We start from the raw sequence: 14,539 nt of genomic DNA, 5'->3' as shown, positions 1-14,539 counted from the left end.
AGAGACCTTCAAGATCATCTAGTCCAACTGTCAACCCAGTAGCACCATAATCACCCTAAGCCATATTCCCAGGTGCCTCATCCAGATGCCTCTTGAACAGTTCCAGGGATGGTGACTCTGGAACCCTTTTCCATCTCAAATCAGTAGCAATTTGCAGGTGTAAGGTGATGTTTGTGAAAAGGTGCAATATCCAATGAAATCAGGGCATTCGGGCACTTGGCATTGAATAGTCATGGTAGAAAGAGATCCCTGGAAGTTGTTGTCTCCGCCACCTGCTTCAGGTGAGACTAACTTGAGGATTGGGATTTCTGCAGCTGTTCCGTTGCAGTGTGAGGCAATCCTCATTGTGTAATTTTTTCCTTACAATTTTCTTGATTTTCCCTTGCTACAAATTGTGTCTGCTACCTCTTTTTTCACTTTACGCTGAGGAAAACCAAACATTTTTGCTGTAATCTCCCTTTTTCAGTGCACATTATTCAGCAGGTAGTGATCAAATCCTTCCTGTAGCTTGACATGAAGAGGACTCAAAGATGTTTGAACTAAACAGAAGTAGCATCACTTTCTAAAGTGCCTCCCATTTAATGCAAACTCTCAAACTATCATTTTAGTATCATGTTTCCCCATTATGCTCCTTTACGTGGAGGAGCATTTTTTCTTCTACCCTCAGCCTTCTTGCCAGAGATTTCTTCCCAAATAGTTGTACATAGCTCTGTAAATGTTAGAGTGACATTTGGAGTTGATTTAAAAAGCACTTGTGCTCCTTCTTGGCTCTCCTGAGTCTCTGCCAAGCTTCAATATGGCAATATAACCTTGCTCCCCACCTCCCAGGGCTAGCAATAACATTTACAAGCTACAGTTTCCTCTGTCTGCAAATATTTTCTCTGTAGTAGTCTGTGCTCTTACAGCTCCTCCCTAGGCCAGTTCTTTATGATTGCAGCCCAGAGAAAGGAGAAGCAAAGTTTATTTGCCTTTCATTGTGGAGTATAGGAATTTATTTTTTTGGTAACTCCGCACCTGACAACACCCCTTAATTAACTCGTACTCTTTTGTGTGTGGTGATAACAGGAGTGTAGGAAGGGCATACCAAGCCTGATGCTGAATGAAACTGGTACATACTGCTTTGGTTAACCTGGGGAGTTGGAGATGATTAAATACAGAAGTTAAGCAAATCTGGAATCCAGATGACAAATGTTAGAGAGGTTTATTAATGGAGAGAGATTTGAGAGCCATGTCCCTAATATGTCTTCCCTATTTGGAAGACTGATGATGCTTTGATGCTTGTGTTGTAGACATGGAAAAATGTGGGATTTCACCTTACAATGGTGGAAGCCTCACAGTTTTAACTATTTCCTTGAGATTTAGTCCACTTTAAGGTGAAAAGTCTCAGGACAACTTTACAGGATTTTGGTATAATATTGAAGCAGAAGAGCAGGGTGTTAATTTTGGACTCAAACAAGGATATTGGTGCTGTTCTAAAAAGAAAAATCACATTATTTTTATTCATAACCAAGGTAATTTAAAAGTCTAAACCCTATGAATCAAGACTTTTTTTTTGTCTGAAAAACATTATAGTACATGCACTGTGTGCTTAGGGCTCTTTATTTGCCTTCTTTACCTATTTTTTATGTCTTTCATTTTGTGGATACTTAGTCAATATTATCTGCAGGCTTTGGTTATGTGTTTGGGAAGACTGCAAAGGGATAGAAGGTACTGGAACAGGGGGAGACAGTGATATGGAAAGAAAATTGGTGAATAGAGTGTTTATTTTCTTCTGACTTTCTAGATAAATAAGTAGATGTGGTTTGCACTTCAGGTTTCTTCAGGAATTTTCAGGCCCAGAAATTAAATGTTTTAATTAATGTTATGAAATAAAATTTGTAAGGTTTTGAAAAACTGTGTTTGCTGAAGAATATTCATCTGGGTGTCATCTGGCCTATGTAAATATCTGCTAGCAATTTTTGCCTATAGCTGAGGCCTTATAAGTGACAATTCTTACTACTGCTCCACCAGTGTTCCTGCATCCCTGAAAATGTGATGAATGCCTCGGAGCTTGCCCTATTATGTCTCCCATTTGCTGTTCATTTGGAACTATTTTGTGCACAGTGCAGTGATAAGGATGTCTTGTGTAATTACTTTAAGTGCTTGTTTGGTCTTAACTGACATATGCTATTCAAATTGGAAAACTTGAATTTAAGAAAATAGTATTTACAGCAGAAAGAAGCCAGAGATCAGAAGCAGGAGCAGCAGGTTTTAGAAAATAAAAGCTAGGAGCAGCTGAGCAGAAAGGAGTTTACTTAGTCTAAAATAGCGTGAGGGAGATGGAATAATGATATCCTGAGTTTCAGGATAGGAAGATCCTTTTTGTAAAGCAGCCATAAACCCACTTGGGAATGGAGAAGGAAGGTGTCATCTTAATTTGAAGCAAAGAAAAACTTGGATTGATGTTGAAAAACACTTTTGTCTTTCAGAGAGATTAAGTACCAGCAAAACCAGTCTGATTTCTTTATTTTCTGTAGCTGTATGTGTCCAAGATTTTTACTGTTTTATCTTCATGAGTTTCCATTGGATAACAACTCATAATAATACTATTAACATCTTGGCAGTTTGAAATCTCTAAAGCAGAATAGCTTTGTTCTTACTAGCACAGTAAACCCTATCAGTGGCTTATTAGTGATATTTGTTGTTTGCATGGTATTTTGCTAGACTAATAAATCCCATTTTTATTTCTAATGTAGTGCTTCAATTTAGACAGGTTTTTAAAGATGGTTTTGTGTTCTCTGTTATTGTCCCTCTCAATGCTAGTGAATTACATTTGCATCCCTTCAAATTGCTCTTTCCTGTTTGGTGGGTAAGTTTAAGATGAAGTACATTGACAGTGAGATGGGAGACATGCAGGGGAAACTCAGTTTACTGCGGAAGGTGTCACAGCACCTTTAGCACATGGACTTTTCTTATGGGTCAATGAGAAGCAGTCTCAGAGCACAGGACCACCAGGTACCCTCACCCTGCTCACAGCCCAGGACCCCATGGCAGCCCCCCTGGCCATCAGCCCCACCCGGTGATGCTGTGGCAGGGCTGGTCCCCAGGTCCCACAGTGTGCTGGCCCTGGGTGTGCCCAGCCAGGCCCTTGTCCAGCCCTGTCACTGTGGCCCTGCCTGGCAGGCACCCTGAACCCTGGCCAGCAGATTGACTTGCTGGCCTCACCATGAGGTTTCCTGGCTCTTGGTTGGACCTGGCCCCCATTTGCACATCTGTCCCTCTCGCCTTCCTGTGTGTGTGGGACAGCCCTGGGCAGCAAGGCACTGGCACAGGGAACTCGACAGCTTCTGGCACCCATCCTGCTGGATCATGTGCAAGGTCCTAACCGCTTGTGAGCACTTAAAGTTCCCATCATATCTTTTCCACCAAAACAGGAGCATTTTCTCCTGGGTTGTCATCAGATTTAGTCTGAATGATTACATTTGGGCTTCCCAAATTACTTGTCAGGCTTCTTTTGTTGAAACTCATCTGTATGGAATCCACTCAGACAGGAAAGAGGATTTATTGCTCCTTTTAAAAAAAATTTGTTTTGTTTTAAAGTGTAATTTTGGTTTTCAGAAAATCTATTTTTTATGTGGTGCCATGTATCTGCTAGTGGATATGTGAGGGCAGGAGGTGAGCTGTGCAATCAATGCCTGCAGGAGAGAGTTTGGTTTGTGAATACAAAGCTTAGGCATTTCAGGGATATTTGAATTCGCAAGACTGTGGAAATCATTGGTCTAAGTGTTTTGGTCTTGCAAATTTAGCTGGCAAAAATGTCCTGTGCCCTGAACTCCTGTCACTGGGGACTTCAACTTTCATGAAGTATGGATATTCTTAGTTCTTTTTGCACTGTTACCTTTCTGAAAATTTCAGTAAGAAACTACACTGTATTGTAGTCTGGGAGGCATAGGAAAAGGACCACAGGGACGAACAGGAGACTACAGAAAAACTAAAAGAGAGGAGAAAGAAAAGAGGTGAGGAATGGAGATTAATACAGGAGAAAGCAGGAGAAAAAGCATGAAGAGGTCTTGAATAATTTTCTGTCTGTATGCTAAGAATATGCCTGTTCCATCTCCCTAGGAGGTTTATGCAGAGCCTTGTGTGGAAGCAGCAATGAATTGCTCCTTTGGATACTAAGTGTAAAATTAAAACTGGCAGGGTCTGAGAGCACAAGACTGGGAAGCTAATTGCTCCTAATAACACTGATTTTCACAGATTTCTGGCATTATGTCAGAGCAATTTTGAACCAGCACCTGGTTTCTTCCTCTTCCCATCTCCAAGCTAATGGCAATGAAGCTTCTGGCACTGGGATCACAAATAAATACCACTCAATGTTTTTGTCTGTACAAATCTGTGGGGGTCTCAAACATGATTTTACGTATTGCTCCTATGCATCCAATATAATAGCTACCCTAAAAGTAGAAGGGTGGCAGAAATGTGCATGTATTTTAAACTTGGATAACTGTGCTGCTGCCTGTATTTATGTGCTGAACAAAGCATTGCAGTCCCATTGCTGCAGGTGGCTGAGGACAATTGAATGGATGCCTGTATTCAGGCAGAAGTTGCCAGCACAGGTGTCTGGGGGGCTGAGGTCATGCACTTGTTGCCAGGTTACATTCAACCCTGAGCAGATTTGCTGTATGTTTTGCTCAGCTGTAACATGCTTTTCTCAAGCTTTGAGGACTGACTGTCAGGAAAAGGAAATAGATTTTCCTTGTAAGACTGCTACTAGGCAATACCCTTCTCTGAAGGGGTATTTTCATAGCTGGAGGGAATGTTCTGCTTGCAAGATGTGCTGAAAGGCTCTCAGATACTCCAGACTGTGAAGGCTTGCAAAGTGAGAATTAAATGTTATCATTTTTGGAGCACATCAAGTGCATAGGGCAAACACAAGAACAGAACATTGTCTCCTGGGGTTGTGTGGAGCCTGTTTCAACTGTTTTTAGATATTTAATTTTATCTGCTTAATTGTTATGAGGTTTCATCACATTGTGTTTGTAGCACACTGGCTGGAGAAGGGACATTAATACCTGTTGTAGGATACTATGGGATGTCAGCAGGAATGCTGTCCAGATTTTATGTCATCTTCAGCAATTTTGAGTATTCTTCAGTTCTTCCTTACATAAGTATAATAGTAAGGGTTGGGATTTCTAGTCTAAGGACAGTAATTGTCTGGCAATGGGATCAGTAAAGCTGAAGAATGCAAGTTCTTACTGAAGGGAAGAGACTCATTATTACCATGCTTTTGGTTTGTTCTGGTCACTGCAGAAAAGCTCATGTTTTCAAAGCACCTAATGCATGGCACTGTGGAGATGGAAGCAGCAGAGCTGGGACACTTGTGTCAGCTACTCCCACTCACAGTCCCGATAGCCTCCAACCCCCTTCTCTCAGCTATTCATGTGCTAGGGCCAGCAACTGTTTCATGCAAGGCACATCTGAGCTGAGGGCGTCAAAAGAGCCATTTCATGCTTGACTGCATTTTCTAATACAATCTGCAGAGAGAGAGGGGAAAGAGAGCAAGAAAGGTTTGTGTGTACATAGGCATTGCCTTTGAGTGTATGTATAATATACAGTACATTTAGTTCCAGCTTGCAGCTGTGGGTGGCAAGTGAGGTGCAGACGTGAGGGGGAAGAGAATTGCACTTTGAAAAGAAGAAACTATTCTTCCACCTTGAAAAAGAAGCTTTCTTTCCTTCTCTGTTTCTTGGCCAAATGAAGATGTGGGACCCCAGGGGAGCACTGGCAGCTGGTACCAGAGATGTGTGTAATGTAATGGCTGAGTTGGTGGTGTGTGTGGAAAGCTTTCTGTGTACAGACCATGACAGTGTGTGGTGAGTGCAGCTAAGAAAACTGATGAGTAGGGATGTTGTTCATCTTAATGATGCTCCTAGAAAAGTTTTCTTAATATGTTTGTGTCCTGTGACTGCGGATGTGCTGCATACCAGCTATTAGTGCGTTGTGTTGCTGCACCAACACAACTGTAGGGATCCCCACCAAATGTTTTGGAACCATATACGTGTCTTCTCTGTCATTTTATCAGCTTAATATGTATATATTTATTTATCACTTCATTTGCATATTTATTGCATTGCATTAACAGTTCTCTTACTGGCCATTTTGGAGCTTGCTATGGGTATTTTACGGCATGGACATTGGGCTGTTCCTCAGTTTCCCATCCATTTACCCTACTGTAGCATCTGAGATTCAGACATTGAGAGGATGTAAGGTTCGGCTCTGCCAAGATTGCTGTTTTCTGGTGGAAGTTCTGCTCTCATTGTCTGGGAAAAATGAGACTAAGGAAAACATAAGGAGAACATCAAATTCATAGAAGAACATCAAGCATTCCAAATACATGTTTTGCAGTTGGTTAAATTAGATGGGCTGGGTAATAGGGTAGTGGTGCCTGGAAAGAATCCCACTCATCATTTGAGAAAACTTCAGGTCAACTGAACTGGATGAGGTACTGGTAAGAGAGCTTTAGAGCAATGCATCCATGTTTCCATGTTAGGGAGCTGAACCAGTCTATTTTTTTTAAACTCTGTGATTTTGATATGTTGTTTTATGGTAGAAGCCCTATTTGGAGCAAATACAGCTTTGCCCTAGAAAGGGGTTGACTGTGGGGAATAGAAAAGCTCTGATTCATGTATGAATATATTTATGTAGATTAGTAAAGTTTGCAGATAAAAATGCTTTGGAGCATATTCTGTGAAGAAACAATGATTGCCATGCTGTAGTGCTTGCTGCAGTTCTAACACAAGACTTTAATTCTGCTCCTTAGAGGAGAATATCACTTTCTGCAGGCAAGACCCTGAACAAATAGAGAATGCTAAATTTAACTCTTTTCCTCAGCTGAAATTCCAATTTTCTTTGACATTTTCAGAGATGATAGAAAAATATAACTTTTCTTCACTTCTTTCCCCTCCTACTGGCATTCATTGTGCCTCTATCTTCTAACTTTTCCTCCATTTGAATGGCACTTGCAATGGAGTTTGGTTTGTTCCTTTCTTCATTTGCATTGGTTGTGTCAGCAGAGCTCTACTAACACTGATTGTTAGTAAGTAGTGGAAAACTAGAAAATAAAAAATGGAACAAATCTGATTTAGAAAAGGGCTATTAGGAAATTCACTTTATACAGTTGTTTGTCTTTAAAGTGATATCAATGAAATTAAATTCCTGTCTAAATAAGCAACAGCAAGAGTACCAGAAATTAGAACTCTAGTCGCTCTAGTCATTACTGCTAGTCCTGGGAAGGCTGGACTTCAGTGCATTGGAGGAGATGTGGAAAACCAAGCCTTTGCTAGCTTATAATAATCACAAAGGGGCTCTGTCCTAATATGCTTGACCTTGGGAATTATGTGTCCATGGGTACTGCTGTAACCAGTTGCAGTGAACACCATATTTTTCTTTGCCGCTCACATTTGCCGCACAGGGTTTCTGGGTGCAGTTAAGTGTTGCATTTTTCCCCAGTTACATACCCTTCTGTGGCAAGTGCTATGGATTCTGTAAGCACAGTGCTCTGTGGTAGGTGTGAGGGCTCTTCAGAGGTGTAACTTCTCATTTTTTGCAATTGTTTGCTGATTCCTTGCAGAGGCCTCTATCTTGAGCTACGATGGCAGCATGTACATGAAGGTCATCATGCCCATGGTTATGCACACAGAAGCAGAAGATGTGTCCTTCCGTTTCATGTCCCAGCGTGCTTACGGGCTGTTGATGGCAACCACCTCCCGAGACTCTGCTGACACCCTGCGCCTGGAGCTGGATGGAGGCCGGGTCAAACTTATGGTCAATTTAGGTATCGTATAAACACCTTCCACTGCCCTCTTCACTATTAGTTTGGGCTTGTGATTAGTGTTTTTTTAAAAAATGATTTCATTTATTTTCTGTTGGTTTGATTGGATTGGATTGATTTCTAAAATAACTGCTGAAACTTTTATAATTATATTCTCTTGCGGAGAGAAATTCTCTTCTGCATTGCTGCATGAAGATTTGCTGTCAGTTCTTCGTTATGGACAGTGTTGGTTTTTAAGTCTTTAAGTTTTTAAGTTTCCTTTCTTGTTCTGGGACTGGTGAGCTCTGTGTGAAACATGCTACTTGGTCCATCTTTTGATCAGTTACATCCCTCATTCATCCAGCATCACTCAAAACAGTCAAAGACAAATATGGAAAGGAAGCAAAATGTATATGGTGGCAAGCAGAATCCTGTGAACCCCCTGCCCTTTGCATAATTTGGCAGTGTTTGATACAGCTTGCCATATTTTATATATCTAATAAAAAGGCTGGTTTTTTTTGTTGTGTCTTTATAAAAAGAAATTAACATAAATAAAAGTGCATCCCCCCTATCCCAAATGGCTGTGTTCTGTCTCCTTAGAGTTACACTTTCCCAGAAAATAATTAAAGAAGACAATTAGAAACAAGTCCAACAATAACAACAATACAAAAGCAATTGGGAGTGAATGTGTTATTAGATTAGTCTCAATTAATTTTCTTGCCATTCTTTAGGTATTCTACAGAATGACAGATTTTTAAAGAATGTAAATACATGAGTTGAAGCTTTCTTTCACTTTGCAGTGATGCAGCTTGTTGCTTCATGTGAATTCAGGAATATAAACAGAAAGAGGTTCTGCCTCAAAGAGGTAAAACTAACATAGTGGTGCATAATCTTATACCTCTTCATGTGTAGGTTATTTTACATGAAGTTTTGTGTATGGTCTGTGAAAACTTCTCTCAGCTTTTAAACTTCTAAGGCCCACTAGAACAAGTTGCACATTTTCTGAGCTAATAGTATCACCATCTTCAGAGCCCTGCTGTGGCTACCAGGAGCAAACCACATAGCAGCTTTGTTTGTAGAATATGCTGTATTCTGGAACTAGCTTGCTTTTTAAATTTGCATCTAGTGGTTTTTCTTTTGGCTCTGAAATTGTGACCCAGACCCTATTATTTACTTTTTGAGTAAGAAAGTGAAGAAGATGCATCAAAAAGTTCATATTTCTTAAAAGAAAGGTGCATCTAAAAGTCTATACAATCTCTTGCCTTCTAGTAAATAAAAACTAAACACCAACCAAAAAAAAACCCCTATATTTGCATATTTGCTCTGCTTAGCTTGACTGAAGAAGCATAAAGCTCTATTGAGCCTGTAGCTGCATAAGAGCACTTGCTGTGCTGTCCAGACTGGCCTATAGCACAGATGGGATAGATGAACCTCAGCTGTGTCAGTAACTCCTCAAATAAAGAGAGGCAGCACTCTGAAGATAGCCATCTCTGCCTATATTAACTCTAAGTGAAAGAAAATTTCATACATTTGCAGGGTTTCCCTGGAGAACAGCTCAAAAAAACTGCTGTTGAGCCTCCTTACATTTAAAATGAGAATCTTCCACAAAACCCCAGAGTGTTTGTGTATCTATGTGTATTTGCATTTTCTTCTGATCTAATTAGTTGCCAATAATCAATAAAAATAAAATTATATTTCTCCCATTTAATTTCTTGAAAATTATGGCTAGCTATATTTTTTCTCAGAAAATAAAATTAATCACTTGGAACGATTGGTAGTGGCATGCTTCTGTTGAGAAAGTAATGGAGCAACTGAGTATCTGCCCAACTCTACAGTGTCCTCTTGTAGCCCAGAGCCAGTTCTTTTACTTTTCAAGCCCTAGTTCCTCTACTTGTTGAAAGGAGAATTCTTTGCACCCTATGAGGGATGTGCTAGTATTTTAGTAATGGCTGCTTTTATCACCCTTTATTCCCACATGAGAAGTACTACAGCATGAAAATTGCCAGACTTCATAAAAAAGTCACTTTTTCTTCTGAGGAAGATACCACTTGTTTGATTCTGTTATATCTTCTAAAAAATGAATGAGAATTAGGGGAATTGTTCATTTTGGGTGTTCCGGGCCTCCTAGACTTAGACCCTAAGTGGATATGAGGAGTGTATATTTTTATAATCCTGAATACACTTATTTTTTAAAGCTTATTTTTTCCTTTCCAATTTTCATTATATTATGTTGGCAGAAGATATTTTCCCTCAGGGCCTGTCAACATTGTAAGCCTGATTGGCATTGGTCACTTTTGGCACTCACTGGATTTGTTATGCCATCACTTAGCCTAGAGGTGGACTGTTCAACTCTGTCTGGCACCTAAAAGATGTGGCTAAAGATCTGACAGATGGTCTACACATGTTGGGAAAAGATGTGTTGTTGACAGTTTAATGCAGGGACAAAATCTTTAAACAAACCCCTGTGTAAACTGAAGGCTGATTCTGTGTAGTAGCAGGAACTGAAGCCATGTGTATGCCACATTTTGCCAGCTTTTCAGCTGTAAATTTTTGTGAGGTTGAATGTTTCCTGAAGTGACTGTAGGCTGGATCAATGGCAACCTGTCAGCACTCTCCTATGTCTAACTCAACAGAGGGTAGTTTAGAGTTTTGGAACCCAGATTGAGCTTCCCCTCTCCATTATTCAGATTTATAAAACTCAGAAAATGTCCTTGAAACAGGACTTTCCTTCTACCAATACAGCAGTTACCTTGCTGTTGAAGAACAGAATTTGAGGAAGAATCACCTTACCAGAGCCATTAATTTCCAGTTGTTTACTTTAAGTCACAGTAACTCTGTATGGAGACTGCTCATAGCCTAAATGTCACAAACAACAACTAAATCTTTACCTGACCTTGCCAAAATCTCCTTACCAGTGAGAAAGAGTCACCAACACCAACTCTGAAGATCTGAGTATGCTTGGTGCTGACTGTTGGTATCCCCTGAGCATCTAACCCATAATAGATGTGTGTAAAAAAGGACTGTTTTGAGGGGTGCATTGTTTAATTGTGCTTTTCTTATGTCATTTAATACTATTACTAAGAGCTGTCTTTCTTCTCTTCTGTGGTCTATTCCATTTGATTACTTATTATCATTTGTGTCTTTATTAAGGTCCTTCCTACGTTTTCTTTTCTTTTTTTTTCTTTCTTTTTCTTTTCCTTTTTTTTTTTTTGACTCTTCTGTGTGTTTCAGTTGTAAAGCTTTCCCACACCCCATCAGCCATGGTAAATCAAAAGATGGTATTCGACCCTTCAAAGGCCTGAAGCCTGCGGCCCGCACGGCAAACAGCCCTGAGAACAGAGCATACGGAGCAGCCTGCAGGGGCTGGCATATCCCTCTCACCCCTCAAAACCAGGGTCCAAACCAGTCAGGGCAGAGAGATATGGTGGGCATGGGCAGCTGGGGGCTTGCTCTGGAACATGGGAGGGAAAGGCAGAGCAGTAATGAATGATTCTCTGAGGAAGAGGGTGAGGAAGTTGCTTCAGAACTTTTCAGTGTGGGTGCCTGAGGCACTGCAAATTTTCATGTTGACAGTAGCCAACATGAGTTGACTCAGTAGTTTGAGTTTTTGTTGTGTGAAGAATAGAAATCCAAATGTGATACATATCTCTGTTGAGCAGGATTTTGAAGAAATGGGTCTGGAGTGGAAGGGGGGAGAGAGAGAGAGAGATATTAGGCAAATCATAGCTTGGAACATGCTTGGGAATAATTTTTGATACTGAGATGATGTGCAGAAAGGGAAAGAAATGGCTGGTCTGATAGGGAGATCCACGATCACATTCTTCTTCCCATTTATAAGTGGCAGGGTTATAATGTTATACTGACTTTCATTAAAGACTATTTCAAGTTTTTTCTTCCTGGTGTATCTTCAGGTCACTGGTGACTAGGATAATATTTCATGCCTCCTCCTATTTAAGGAGGTGTAATCATCACTCTCACCTACCTTTTCCTAAGATAAATCCTGAAGGGTGTCAGAGCCACGCTTGCCCATCCAAAAGGGAAAGTTTCTTTTGTCATTTCTATGTAAAAATAGTGCAAGTGAGAGATAGGCAAGGAACCTCAATATAATGTAGGGAAAGCGTGCACAGGACTTTACCTGGTTTTCCCATAGGAAATAACTCAGAGTGAACTTAGAAAAAGTTGGGCCCTGATTATCTTTTTTGTCCTATACTTTCCCTAAAGTACTCTTCCACAACCACATATGGCTGCTCATTCAAAGGAAAAAACATTTTGTCCTCACATGGCAAAGGTAACTTTCTTTAGTCAAGGATTAAACAGCCTGAAGCCTTAGCAGCATCAAATAAATATTAATATTTTCAGACAAAAATATAAAAATGGTAAGAAACACAGGCCTAAATAGTAGATCTCTGTTTGCTGCTAAAGATGCCTCCATTCAAACAATGGATCCCTTGTGTCAGCTAACTCCAGTCGAGTTATTTAACCTTTTTGAAGGAAAGTGTCTTTGGCCCATTTTCCAGGTGATATGCTCTGGAAAACTTTTCATCTGAGCACTAAGAAAGGAACTTCTGGTGTACATTAGACAATTAATGAAAAGAAAGTAACTGCGGGAGGTCTGGCCAGCTAATTCTGCTCCCCTTGCAGTAAGAGACTCTATTTTCACTTCCTTACTACCCACCACATTCCTCATCCAATTGCTGAACTGGCAGCTGACTGGATTTACAGCTGTTCAGGCATACTCATCTCCAAAACTTATCTCAGAAGTAAATGCTGATAACAGGGCTGAGTGCCCCAGATGATTACCAGAAGTCTTACTGCCCTGGTACTGTGCAGGAGGAATCCCAAGAAGTTTTAAAATTATTCTTGAATTAGCTGGATGCTGCTGATCTGAGCACAAAGACCACACTACACCTGCACCCTCACTACCGTGAAAAAATCTCTGCTTTGGATTTGTGCTGTTTTACTAGTTTAGAGGAACATAAGTGTTTTCTTCCTTTTCAAAAACTCATTTAAGAGGGAGAGAACAACTTCAGGTCTTACTGGTAGGAAAATTTTCAGACTGCTTTGGGCAAGGCTCAAAATTAAGACAACATAAAAACCCTATGCACATTCTTTGATTGTAGTGTGGATGCTATGGTGGTGCTGGGATAACAGTGTAAGCAGATACCTTCTCTTAGCTGCCCTGCAGGATCCACACTGACCCAGTTAGATGAAAGTTGTATGGGGAGCTGCTTCTTTTGGAGTGTACCTGGCTGTTTCTGTCTGGCTCCCAATTGCATGGCATTGCAGACTGTGCTCACAGTCTGGAGATGCAGTAGTGCCATGTTAAGGCAGCCCTCTCAGTGGCTTGGACTCTCATCCTTTGAAATAGGAATCTTGCAGCCAAGGTAGGGGCTACACTGGTTTTCTGTTTAAAACATCTATCCTTTCATCTGGAGTAGGTTTGGGCAAGCCCTATGACAAATAGTTATTGTGGTATCACTGAAAAAAACCAAAACAAAACTCTGCGGACATCAATAGCTCAAGAGTGATTTTAGTCTCTTTGATGAATGTTGCTGAGGACCAGCCATGTATATTTCCCTTTCCAGCACACTTGCTCTTTAGTCTGTAAGAAATTCCCATGTTCCAGCTATAGCAACTCCCTTGAACTCACTTGCCTGTGGTGAGACTTGGGTGTCTGTCTTGCTGTCACGCTCCATCAGGTCAGAGAGGGAAGTTCCCCTGCATGTACTTCAGAGCTCCCTTTACCCCACCCAGCTCCTCTAAGGGATATAGCCACCACTGTATGGTGATCGTAGCAGTTGCTCCAGGGCTGTTTGCTCCCACTTTTCTGTTGCGGTTGACGACACATGACAAACCTAATCGCACAAAACCAAACCCAGATTTTCTCAGGAGAAGTTCTGCTTGAAAACAGACTCTCTCTGGCTATGTTACTTATGATTGGTATGTCCCTGCTCATTACAACTCATTATTTATAGAATCTTGTTCTTTCCCCTCCTTCATTTTTTAAGAACTGAGTTTAGCTGCTGAAATAATTTTCCTACATCTGTCTGAGCAAACATAAAATTGGTCCAGTTAAGAAGCAAACTGCATTATATTTCTCTGTCATTCTATATAATCTCCCTTGCTGGGCCATATCTCTGTAATAAATACAAGCATTCCTGCTGATCAAAGCTCTAGTTATCCAGACAACGTGTCCACTGCACGGTGCTATTACTCATGGCCATGATTTCCTGCGAGAAGGCCAGTACAGCCCAAGATATGTAATAGCACAAATATGGAAGCTCTCACCCATGTTAGACACCAAAGCAGTGGATATTCACAAGGCTATAAATAGGCATTTATAAATGAAAGATCCTCTTATGGATCACACTCTGAGATATGCTGAGCATTAGTGTGTTAAAAGAGAGAAGCAATGCTCAGATGCCCTCTGGCTCAGGCTCTCCTACCTCAATTTGCTTTCTTTGTGGAGACTCCTCCGTTACCATGTATTAGATTCCACAAGCATAACTATTTTTTCTCTCCTTGTACCTCTCTTTGTCCCTCCCTTGCCTGTGACCTCTGAATAAAGCAGGGCAGCAAAGGTTCCCAGATCTGCCACTTCACTGCCCGTTTCATCTTGTGCCTGAACGTTACAAACACTCCGTTCAGCCTCAGCGTTCAGGCAGCAAGATGAGGTTGGGCTCTGAGCAACTGGCAGGTCTGGGGACCTTTGAAACACTTCCCCATTCTCCCTGCCAAGCCCCCAGAAAA

General features: G+C 40.9%; 1 protein-coding gene across 8 annotated transcripts in view; it reads left to right on the top strand.

Annotated features, from left to right (window-relative positions):
- Window positions 1–14,539, top strand: part of NRXN3 (neurexin 3) — a 962,727-nt gene that overhangs the window by 324,841 nt on the left and 623,347 nt on the right. For all 8 annotated transcript variants that reach the window (XM_064423706.1, XM_064423713.1, XM_064423714.1 and 5 more), the window contains one exon: window positions 7,610–7,813. In XM_064423706.1, the coding sequence (XP_064279776.1) occupies window positions 7,610–7,813 (204 nt within the window). The remainder of the gene's footprint in view (window positions 1–7,609; window positions 7,814–14,539) is intronic.

Source organism: Passer domesticus, chromosome 6, assembly GCF_036417665.1.
Source record: "Passer domesticus isolate bPasDom1 chromosome 6, bPasDom1.hap1, whole genome shotgun sequence".
NCBI lineage: Eukaryota > Metazoa > Chordata > Aves > Passeriformes > Passeridae > Passer > Passer domesticus.
This window is presented reverse-complemented; position numbering and strand designations above follow the sequence as displayed.